Below are 12,041 nucleotides of genomic sequence, written 5' to 3'. Positions count from 1 at the left end.
TGGTTTGCTGCAGAAGATGAGGGAGCAGCTGAGGTTGTTTCATGATCTATTTTTCACTTCTTGTTTCTTTGAAAGAGGAACGATGCCTTAATCTGACAGGAAACAAGGAAATGTGGTAGTCACTGAGGGGGTGGAATTAGCAGGAGACTGGGCCATTTTGATTACTCATCCAAAATTTCCAGCTGCGAATAGGCAGACTATGGAAGAGCTACTCGGAGTTTTGTTCCAAGATTGGAACTGCTGAGGATTCTAGAAGCTGTAGTTTCAAAATGAACTTTTCTCACCCCACAATCTGGTGTCAAGAAGTTTACCTGCCCTAACCTCTTATTTCTGCAGAATTGCTAGAAGTTCTAGGGTGGAATCAGCTCAGGGACACACAGACTTCTGGACTGAGAATAGGAGTCTCTGTGAGTTCTCAGTGAAGGCTCAGGAGGATACTTGTGAAAAGGACTGAAGTTGTGCTGTGTTGAAATTTCTCTGTGCTGCTACTAATGTGATCCTTGAATCCTGAGCTTTATAACTCCCTCCAAAGCAGCAGCATAACACAGAAGCTCTCTAGATTGCTTCTGCCAGCCAGGAATTAACTTTTCCTTCTTTTTTGCAAGAAAGAGTCCACTACAGGCAAAACACAACTACTCTCAGATATTAGAAGACATTTAGGGCCTTTTGGACTACAACTCCCAGAATCCACAGCATGGATTCAAAGAATTGTAGTGTGTGTGCATGCGCACACGTGCACATTTCCCATCTCTGTTTAAGTCTTCATCTTTCAAGAAGAGCTTCCCATGTTAAATTTCTGTGTAGTAGGTAGATGTAGAAGATACTGTAATTCCGTTGGATTCAACAATCTCAATGAAAGCTTTCTGTGAGAAGAAATGCACGTTACTTTGAGAATCCACACATTTGTGAGGCTCGCAGGGTGTTTTTAATGTTAGGAAATTGTTTTAACATACAAAGGTGATGTAGCTCTCCTGCCATCCAGAGAAGGGAGAGGAGAGCTTAACGCCACCACTTGTTGCATGTCCTCCAACCCTGCACTATGACCCCTGTGGCAGTACTTTGTAGGCAGGAGAGAGAACAAAGAAGAAAGTGCTCCAGTGCCTTTAAATGGCTACCTCTCAGTAGCACAGACACTTCTCTCTCAACTGTTTTGATAAAGGCTGGTTCTGAGAGTCTTTAAGGCCAAGACATGGTAGAAAGGATGACCGTCTCTGGTATTTTGGCACCAACAGGTCTTGGGCCTACTTTGCTTTCACAGGAGATTCCTTGAGACAGACCTAGCTGTTAACAACTTTGTTGTTTAAATAAATCAGGGTGTGGTCAGACAGGCATTTGTTCCATTGTTTTGTCCAGTGCAGAAATGGGTTTGCTCCTTTTTCCAATGATTAGACAACATAATTGCTAAAGCAAACCAAGTCATTCCTGGTTCCTACTGGCACCTTTCTGGGTCCCTGTTAGGTCCCTTCTGTTTTGTTTTGGTGTTGGTAAGATCACCCCATTAGCCAGCATGCCTGATTACTGGGATCAAACCAAAGTGACTTTCTTTTTTAAAATTTCCCAGCTGGTCTCAATATCTCCATATCATCAGTGGATTAAACAGACCATTGAGTGATATGGGGAAGTGGGGAAATTAAATTGGGAAATTAAGAGTTTCCTTCCTCCTCTCCTCCACAGAACTAAAGGAAGAAAGGGGGGGGGACCTGATTAGGGCAGCACTGATGCACTGCAACACTTAGATACTGTAATTTTTTTAAATTGAAGTCTTCCTTTCAGAAGAGGAGACAGGAGAGAGGAAAGGACAGAAATTTTTCTTCTTGACTTTTTGCTTTCTTAAAAGAGTGAGACCAAATAGGGTTGCTCAAAGTGCATATGTCATGTGGCTACAAGGACCCCTACCTGACCGTATGCAACCTTATTTAGCCCGCTCCAGTTGAGCTCATGTAGACAAGCTTTATGACAAGGGTCTTTTGGTGTTTACAGGAACCTCACAAAGCTGGCATGCACTTCCCAAAAAGTAGGTTCTTTGATACGCTGGGACTGCTGCAGAAACCAAACCATTTTCAATATCAAAGTGAAAAATACCTTCATTTTCAAACCAGAACAAAAACTGGAAGTTCAGAAGAATATCAGCCTCTTTGCTGATGGTATGTATTCAGGTTTCTCCAAAAATGCAAAAGACTCTTCTATCTGTAGGTCATCTTCTCTTAGCCATAAAGAAAAACAGGCCCCAATTGCTTCCTGCCACACATATTGGTCTAGATATAACAGGATGACATGGGTATCCTGAAATCCTGATCCTTGCCTGGAGGTCTCCAGTAATCTCTGGTAGTCTCCCATTTGAGTCTAATCCTGTTTAGCTTCCAAAATCAGATGATTGATTAGATTGATGTGTTCTGAGTAGTAAATCAGGTCTCACACAAGGAATATCTCTAGTCAGAGACATTTGGAAGAGATTTAGTTTTGTCCAGCCAGCTCTTGGTAACAACCTTTTCTGCAGGTAGGCCTATGAGACTGACTTTGATGGCAAGTATTTGTGGACAGGATTAGGTAGCAATGAATGAACATCATGCAGGACTTTGACATTTTCTCAACTTCTTGTATGAACCAGATTGGAATGGAGTATTCATCAATATTGTGGCAGTTGAAGAGCAGACGTATTTGTTTTATCGTATTTGTTTTGCCTATTTGTTCTAATAGTTTAGGAAGGAATGAGAAAGAGCTTCATTAGATTCTAAAGTCATGTTGAAAGCAACATTTTCACACTTTTTGCACCTTGTTGTAGAAAAAATGCTTCTCACCTGGAGAATTCATGTATTCCAATTAACCCGAGAGGTGGCAAGTGCTGAAGGCATTGAAGAGAAATTTAGACAATCACCTAGCAGATATCCTTTGATTTATATCCCTGTGCTGAGCAGGGGGGCTAGAAGCGATGGTCTTATAGGCCCTTTCCAACTTCATGATTCTATAATTCTATTTGTCAGGTTTGGAGAAATACAGGGTGCATAAAAGTATGTATATATTTGAAAATGTGAACAGCTAATATGGATACAATTGAAAAAATACATACTAACATGCTTTGTTCAATGGATAGAAACTGAGTTGGTTGAAATGCATAAATATATGTGCATGTAGGGGAAAATGCACAAAGAAAGGATATGCATTAGCGGTGCACAGATCTGTGTTTTTGGACTACAGTTTCTAGAATCCTCATGCTGTCTAGGGAATTCTGGAAGTTGTAGTCTAAAAACACAAATCTGGACACCTGTAGTATGAATTTCAAACCAGAAAGAGAAAACAAGCTTTTGCAACCCAATATTAAACCAGGTTGAGAAGCTGGGATTGAGAGAAATGCAACAAAGCTAAGGTGAGAGATTGTAATTCTCCCTACCATTAAGGTTTACATGTACGGATGTACAAAACTGGGCAACAGGCTTAGCATCATAAAATATTCCAGCAGGACGATGCAGGCAGCTCTCTAGGAGGAGGCAACTTGATTGTTGGATGGGTTTGCTGTCCAGATGGGCTCTTCTACCTGAGCAAAGATTAATCTGTTTGTTTGTATGTTTTTTTGTTTGTTATTCATTGTCTCAGTCCAACCTCCTCCACCCCAGAAACTAAGCATAAATGTCACCGAAGAAGGTGACTTCCTATTGGCATGGGAAGCAGGTGATGGAACAAACAGAAGCCTTTGGCTAGAGGGAGTATTGGACTTTGAAGTTGCCTACAAACGAATTTGGGAGACTTGGAAGGTACGTATGATGTATGTATTTATTTTAGCAGTAGCATCATTTCTATTTCTACCAATGTTTTAGCCAGCAACAGTCAGCACTGTGTACTGTCTCATTGAACAGTTATAAATTGTGACGGGATTGTGGGAAAAACAGCTGTATTAATTTGCTGGGGGTGGGTGGGAATACTAATCCTTTGAAACCTCCAGGAATTTATTGAATGATTGATTCAAGAGATAAAGCCTTCCAAAGCAGTTTAATAATAAGCATGACCATGTGCTGTCAAGTCAATTCTGCCGTCAGGTCCAGAGGATTCTTTCTTGGCCAGAATCATAGAATGTTCTGTTCTTTAAGGCTTGTGGTTGTAGTCTATCAGTGTTACTGAAGGTCATTACTATAAAAGTAAGTCAAGACCATTTGTCTTGGTCCTCAGTTTGTCTTTGCTTACACTCTGTGTATGATACTACTCAGTGGTTTAGAAATCTGGCCGTGGAACTAGAGGTTGGGAGTTTGATTCCTCACTGTACCTCCTCGATAAGGGCTGGACTCAATGATCTATAGGGTCCCTTCCAGCTCTACAGTTTTACGATAACAGATGTCTCTACCTTGCCTATCCTAGTAAGGTTCAAGCTATTAAGTAAATATAGCTTTCAAAAGGTAGCTTTTGTCTTTTGATCTACCTATGTATTCCAAAAAGAAGTTGGATTTCTGAAATCTGGTTTATCTTTTTTCTTTTTTCTTATTTTGTTCTTGTTAATTATGTTAACAACAATGGCAGTGATAAAAACAAATCCTTCTTCATAGATTTGGTGTTTGTATTGCTAATATCCCTCCATATAGAAGGAAGGAAGGAAGGAAGGAAGGAAATTAGCAATGCTTCTGAATGTTTTAATTTGGGGGGGGGGGTAATTATGACAGTGTTGCTGATACCCTAGCTAATTTTCTGTAGTACAGCCCTGAGGCTTCATCTACTGCACCCTGCTTGCCCTACTCTAGTTACGGCCCTGAGAAAGGGCAGTGGCTTTTCCTACCTCACAGAGTTGCTTGCCCTGGGAAGATCAGCTTCTCCGGGAGGACTCTGCACTTCATTCCCCCAGGAATTCCTGAGATGTGTAAGATGTGTGAGGTCTGTGGTGCTAGGTGATCATGTGCTTTCCATGCAGCAGGTCCAGATTTTGCCATAAATTAAATCCCTAGCATTTCACAGTAAAACTAGGAAAGGACTTTACCTGAAACTCTGAAGGGCTGATGCAAGTGAGAATGGAAATTATTGAGCAGGATGAACCCAGGATCTGACTCAGTATTAAAGCAATGTCATAGGTTCTTATGAAATTACTGCATTACAAATATAAATAAAAACGACCATCATTGACAAATGGCTGGGGGTTTTTTTTGGCTATGCAAATGTGTTCATTTTTATTTCAATATTTCCTTTTCTATGCTCTCTCTCTCTCTCTCTCATATATCCATATGTCAGGAATCTTCCAGTTTCTGGGTCTCAAATGCCTCCCACATCCTCCTCCAACATGATAGACTTGTGCCTGGGAACACCTACGTTGCTCGTGTTCGAAGCAAACCAAGTCAAGCCAGTCACCTTTCTGGACATGTCAGTGATTGGAGCCCTGTAGTAACCTGGAATACACAGCCAGGTAATCCCACAAAGAGCTAGTGACTTGTGTCAATATTGGCAAAGGTAAGATAAAATCTGGGAGTCTGAGTGCTCCAATGTGTGGTCTGAAATGCTGAAAAACCTACACAGTGGTCTGGTCAGGTCCGATCAAATTGAGCTCCAAGATGTGGTATAGCCTGTAGCCTGTTGAATAAATGCTCCCGCATCTATACTGCAGGGTCAAAATAGACAATACAGTTGGCACATCAATAGAAATGGAGCTCCCTCAAGAGGTCAAAGACATATATTTGTCTTAGCACAAGATTTATTCACTTGTTGTTGTTGTTGTTTAATCGTTAAGTCATGTCCGACTCTTCGTGACCCCATGGACCAGAGCACACCAGGCCCTCCTGTCTTCCACTGCCTCCCAGAGTTTGGTCAAATTCATGTTGATAGCTTCAATGACACTGTCCCGCCATCTCATCCTCTGTCATCCCCTTCTCCTCTTGCCTTCACACTTTCAGTTATACATATTGCAAATTATTCCAAAACATCGTCCAGCGAAAATCGCCCATTGGAATCACTGTTTTGCGAATCGCTATAGCAATCACAAAACCTCTCATCATGCGGATTCGTCGTTTTGCGAGGTCGTCGTCTAGCAAGGCATCACTGTACTGTACAGTATATGGATTACACTGTACTACATACATCAAGTTTTTTTTAGTAAGATCAATGCTTATTAAATGCTGATCATCACTATTGAGCAGAACTCATCACGAAATTCTGCCTTTCTCTCTCTCCCTCAGTCTCTCTCTGCTTTTGTCAAGCTTGGCATGCCCCAAACCATGATTGTTTTTGCTTTTCCCCATTAGGTGAAATTGAAGCTCAGCCGAAAAACCTTCACTGTCGATTTAATGGCATTGATAGGCTAAAATGCAGCTGGGAGGTGAGGAAAGAGGTCACCAGTTCTGTTTTGTTTGCCCTCTTCTACAAAGACAATCCAGAATCAAAGTAAGGACATTTCTTTCAAAACCAGGAGACCTCAAATTTGGGGACCCTTTCCTTTTCCTTTAATGACCTCCTGTTGTCCTTCTTCTCATTCCTCAGAGAAGAAGAAGAATGCTTCCCAGTCCATGAAAAGAAAATCTCTCTCTCCCATCTGGGCAGCAGCCCTGAACACGTGTTGCAAAGCTGTGAGATCAATGTCACCAACCCCCAAAGACAAAGCCAGTACCTGGTAACTGTACGACCAAAACAGGAGGAAAAAGTGGTGGAAGCAGCAAAGCAAAGTAAGCAAAATAAGCAAAAGCGCTCTCTAGAACCAGCATGGAAAATAATATTAATGGACCGGCCAGTTTTTGCAGTTCCTGAAGTCTTTGAAAAGAAGCGGATCTTGACTCAAACATTTCCATATTTACAAGGCTTATTCAGAGAAATAAAATGCGGACAAAGTGCATCTATTTTAAAATGTGAATGGCTGAGCTGTTTATAATTTTCTTTAAAAATATGCACAAATACATTGTAATCAATGGTAGAAATATTTAAATTAGGTATTTGTGTGCATGAAGGTATAATTTAGATAAAGTGTGTAATTCAAAGTTGATTCTATAGTCGATTTTAACCTGTAAAGCCCTAAATGGCTTGGGTCCAAGTTATCTCAAGGACCTCATCTCTCTTTATGAGTCTGCTTGAGTGTTAAGGTCATCAGGAGAGGACTTTCTCTTGGTTTCACCACCTTCACAGGTATGCTTGGTGGGGAAAATCAAAAAGAAAAAAATTCCCATAACCTGATGTGAAACAACAATGGGGGAGAATGGAAGTAGGATTCGAAGTAATGCGACTAAATTGAGACCAAGAGATTTTCACATTCCTAATGGAGGCATCTAGAATTCTTGATGTTGCAGATTTCCTGGCTTATATGGGTAGTATATAGCCAAGAAGAAGCAAATGTGGAGATCAGAGAGATTTCAAGGTTATACTCAATGTAAACTCAGCTAAAGGGGGTGAGGGGTTCTATCTAAACAAGCATATACAGTAAGATGAAACTGTATGATACAACCACTTTGCTAAAGCTTAAGTACATCCAGATCTGATCATGTTTCGGGTGGGGGATTGCTCTGGCATCCCCTGTACACTGCCTTTAATTCTATAATGGAAGTAGAATGGGATTAACAATCATAAAGTAAATAAATAGCCACCTGGGCATTAGGTATGAGAGTGATGGAAGAAGGAGGAGTAGAAAAAGACAAGGGGCACAATATCACAAAGTGACTGTTTTGTAGAAGTTCAGCTTTCCAGAGAATCATTCCTTAGTAGTTTCATGAGCCAGTACAAATACATGGAATGGTAAGGAGCTGTTCTGCTGGTGCAGATCCCCAAGCCAACACATTGTGATGTCGTTACCTGTGATTCTCTGCATGATGGCAGAAGCACCTGGATCTGGAGAACCAAATGTTCTCCTGCCCTGATCTAGAGTCCAAAATAACTTGATGGATGGATCCATGCTCCTGACATGTCCTTTTTTTTAGTCAAGGTGAATCCACCTTATAAACTGTCTGTGACAACGCTAAACAGCCAGGCATACAGATTGGAGTGGCAGGCCAAAAAGACCCTACATATCCCACAGATGTATCAAATCTCATATTGGAAGTCTGGAAGCCCTTTGGAGGTAAGCCGTAAACCAGTAGCTTTGCAGTGAATGAATGTATAATTTCTAACACAGAGCTGGAAAAGTGTCACGTCAGACATAACTCAATAAGATCTAGAAAAGGTTGCTCTTCTGGACTATATATCCCAGAATCCCCCAGCCAATTATATTTATTGCAAGCATTTATGGCCTGCCTTATGCCACAGGATCTCAGGGCAAGTTGCAGAGGCATATAAAACAATTTTAAAACATGTTTAAAACTATTTAAAATCAAACATTAAAAAAAAGAATTATAACATTAAAATATTAAAACTACTGTAAAAGCTTTGCAGGCCAAGATCCTTGCATTGTAAAACCATTGTAAAACTTGTGCAGACTTTGATATACAAGTATTGTTGTGACATGGTGTTGAAATGATACCAGTGTTGACACCAAGTAGGATTCCAAGGAAACGTATCCAGATAACGAGCTGTTCTCGGTGGTGGGACACAACAGAGGGCCTTCCCAGTAGATGTTAGTAACTGAGCAGCTTTATAGGCACTCCTTCAAATATCCAGGTCCTAAGCAGTTTAGGGGGTTGTATGAGTGCTGGTTAAGGAAGTCTGGGTAATACTATTTATTTATGTATTTTATTTATTTATTTAATTTATACCCCGCCTATCTGGTTGGTGAGGACCACTCTACTATGCAAAATCCTGGTCAGCAAAGGGTGGTAGTTTCACCATTGATCAATTTGCAGCCTTTTATAAACCTAAAATTGAGGTCTCCTGGCAGAATCTGGATTCCACAGACAGTTTGGTTGATTGGGTTGAGATCCCTGATACATCATCTCACTCTGCTCGTTTGGTCTGGCTTCAACCTGTATCATTGTTGGAAATGTCCAGAATGCTGATACGCTGTAGACCTGCCACTGGACCCTTGCCCATCACGGCTTTTAAAAGCAGCCAGTGGGGTTACCATGGACTGGGCCATTGATATTATAAATGCTTCACTGATGGAAGGTCATCTCCCCTCTCCACATGTGAAGGACATGAGTGTATGGCCCATTCTGAAGCAGTCGAATTTGACAATGGACAACCTAAATAATTTTAGGCCTGTTGACACTATCCCTTCTATGACCAAGACAGTATCCCCTCTATGGGCAGGTGGTAGTGGAACAGCTCCAGACGAGGAGAACTATCTTGATCCATTTCAGTCCAGATTCATGCCGAAGCATGGTACTGACATAATATTGGTTGTGCTGCAAGATGAGCTTTTAGGGGAGCCCAATTTGGAAGGAATGGTCTCTGTTGGTGTTCCTGGATCTCTTAGTGGCTTTTGATACCATCAACCACTGTATCCTCCTGGACAGACTGTTGGGTGTCAGTATTGGGGGTCTGGTGCTCAGCTGGGGATAAATGTTTATCCCCTTGGACCCTCAATTGTAGGATGCTCCAGGGGTTGTCAGTCTTCCCAATGCTGTTTAACATCTATGTAAAGCCACTGGGAGAGGTCATCTTGAGAGGTGGAGTGTGTTGCCATCAGTGTGTTGATGACACACAACTCTGTCACTCTTTTCCTACTCTGCAGTTGATGCTGTCTGGGTGCTTGAGCACTACCTGGCCATGAGCACTGCCACTGGGCATGTTCCTGGACCCAGCTCTCTCATGGAATCCCCAGACTGCAGCATTGTCCAGGTTGGCCTACAACCAACTGAGGCTGATTGCTCTGCTACTTCCTGGATGAGAGTGCCTTGAGGACATTGTTTAATGAGCTGGTGGTTGCTAAGGTTGACAACTGTAATCCTTTTTGTGTGGGTCTTCCCTTGAGATTGACCCAGAGACTTTAGTAGATATAGAATGCGGCCACTAGGCTGGTGTCGAGTGTGACCAAATTTGAACACATTTCCCCATTCCTGGCTCACCTACATTGACTATCTGTGAGGTTCTGGTCCAGGTTGAAGGTTTTAGTCTTTACTTACAAAGCCCCTCGTGATTTGGGCCTTTGTTACTTGTCAGAGCACCTTTCCCCAAGAACATCGACCCGCACCACCAGATTTTTGCATTTAATGCTCCTATGGGTTGCCACACCGAGGGAGACCAGAAAGGCTTCCATCAGAAATTGTGCCTTTTTGGCAGTGGCACTAGCCCTTTCGAATGGATTCTCAGTGGAGCTGCACTTGACCCCTTCCCTCTTTACTTTCAAGAAGCTACTTAAATCAGTGCTTTTCAAAGAAGCTCAGAGTGACATCATTTAATGTACTGTATTTGCTGGCATATAAGACTACTTTTTTGCCCTGAAAAACATGCCTCCAAGTGGTGGGGTCATCTTATATGCTAGGTGCACTTCAGTTAGGATACACATAGTTGCCCATAGTAGCCTCCCGATGCCCACCCACCTCATTCTACATACCGTCCAGTATCGCGTGGTATCCAGGGGCTTCCCCCACCCAAACTGATGAAAACCCCAACAGCCCAGAGCGGGTATATCCGCGCGCCCCCGACAGGCAGCCCGCACAGGCATGGAACTCCCCCCGCTCTTGGCCAGGGACTCCCCAGCGCGGATGGGAAAGGCAAGGCTTCCGGGGCGTCCAACTATCGTCTTCGGGATTCCCCCTGCACCCGCTGAGAGAAGACGGCCGGAAGTGGGTAGGCCGGCCCGCAAATGCAGGCCGCGTCATCCAGGAAGGGTGTCCCTGATGCTCCTCCCCACCCCTGGGCTTGCCGCCGAAACCAACGCAAGCCTCCTGGGGTTGCTCAGGCGCGGCATCCGCCCCTCCCAGCTTCTGAGCCCTCATCAGGTGAATCTCCGGCTGTTGTGACTGAGGGTGGAGGATCTTACGAAAAGCGGGCTCACCCTGTTGGTCCGCTCTGCCGCCACCTAGCCGCATCCTTTAAGACCTTCCCCCCCACTTCAGGTAAGCCCTACCATCGCTTGGGCCCCAATCCGTGGCACGCCTCGCTATGGGGTGAGGGGGGTAAAAGGCAGAGGAAGGGGTAGTCTTATATGGCGAGTATATAACAAACTATATTTTGAATGGAAATATTCGGGTCGTCTTATACGCCCAGTCATCTTATACGCTGGCAAATACGGTATCTACCAAAACTGTCCTGCCTGTCTGATCTTGGTGAGCTGCTTTTGTGCTGTTTTATTGACTTGTTTTGTTCTTATCTTTTTATTTTTTGTTCATTATTTACTTTTATTGATGTACAGTTCGTATCTACTTCATTTATTTGTTAACTGCTCAGAGTAGTGCTTTGCAGTAATCGGGTAGTATAAAAATGAGACAGATAGAGAGATAGCGAGATAACATTACTGTATTTTCAAGCTCTGGTTGGGATCCACACTCACTGCTTGCTTGTTGTGCTTTTCCATCCTCAGGCCAAATATGTCAACGTTAGCAAGGGGGACCAATGGTTCATCTTCACCACAAACGTTTTAGAACTGGGCACAAGTTACACAGCAAGGGTGCGGGCAAAAGTGCATGGAAGTTACGAGGGCCCATGGAGTGAGTGGTCTATGGAATTTCACTGGACAACAGACAAAAGTAAGCCATGAGTGTGTCACAGCCCTGTTGGGCTCTCCAGAGGGAAAAAACATCTTAGCACTGCTGATAGTAAGCTCTGAGTCAGGTGGCACAATTGTTGTTACGTGCTGTCAAGTTGGAGCCCACTTACAGCAACCCTAATAGGGCTTTCAAGGTAAGTGAGATGTTTAAAGAGTGGCTTTACCAGTTCCACTTTCCCCTGAGAGCTTCCATGGCTGAGCAGGGATTCAAACCCAGGCCTCCTGAGTTCAAGTGCTCCTAGATGACATAATATCAGCTAACATTCTGGCTGCAGCACCCTCTTCCTTGTGTCAGGAGCCTGCCTGCTTGATGCAGAGCAGACACAAGGAGAGCATGCAAATCCTATTTCAGCAGGCTGTTTAGAATTGTTCTCTCCTCATTTTTCCCTTCCATGTCCGGCCTGCCTAGCATTGCTGCTTCTGTTTAATGGATCTCCCATTTTTATTGCAAGATGCCCACCCTTGCTCCTTGGAAGCATATTGGGCTAGCTAATAATTCTCTGGCACGTAA

At 43.1% G+C, this 12,041-nt stretch overlaps 1 protein-coding gene across 1 annotated transcript in view; it reads left to right on the top strand.

Annotated features, from left to right (window-relative positions):
* Positions 1-12,041, top strand: part of CSF2RB (colony stimulating factor 2 receptor subunit beta) — a 40,734-nt gene that overhangs the window by 17,609 nt on the left and 11,084 nt on the right. Inside the window, exons 4-10 of the mRNA XM_073000066.2 lie at positions 1,981-2,144; positions 3,592-3,749; positions 5,206-5,377; positions 6,210-6,348; positions 6,445-6,626; positions 7,866-8,005; positions 11,345-11,510. Coding sequence (XP_072856167.2) covers positions 1,981-2,144; positions 3,592-3,749; positions 5,206-5,377; positions 6,210-6,348; positions 6,445-6,626; positions 7,866-8,005; positions 11,345-11,510 — 1,121 coding nt within the window. The remainder of the gene's footprint in view (positions 1-1,980; positions 2,145-3,591; positions 3,750-5,205; positions 5,378-6,209; positions 6,349-6,444; positions 6,627-7,865; positions 8,006-11,344; positions 11,511-12,041) is intronic.

Source organism: Pogona vitticeps, chromosome 5, assembly GCF_051106095.1.
Source record: "Pogona vitticeps strain Pit_001003342236 chromosome 5, PviZW2.1, whole genome shotgun sequence".
Classification (NCBI taxonomy): domain Eukaryota; kingdom Metazoa; phylum Chordata; class Lepidosauria; order Squamata; family Agamidae; genus Pogona; species Pogona vitticeps.
Note: the sequence above shows the minus strand (reverse complement) of the source record. Positions and strands in the feature narration are given on the sequence as shown.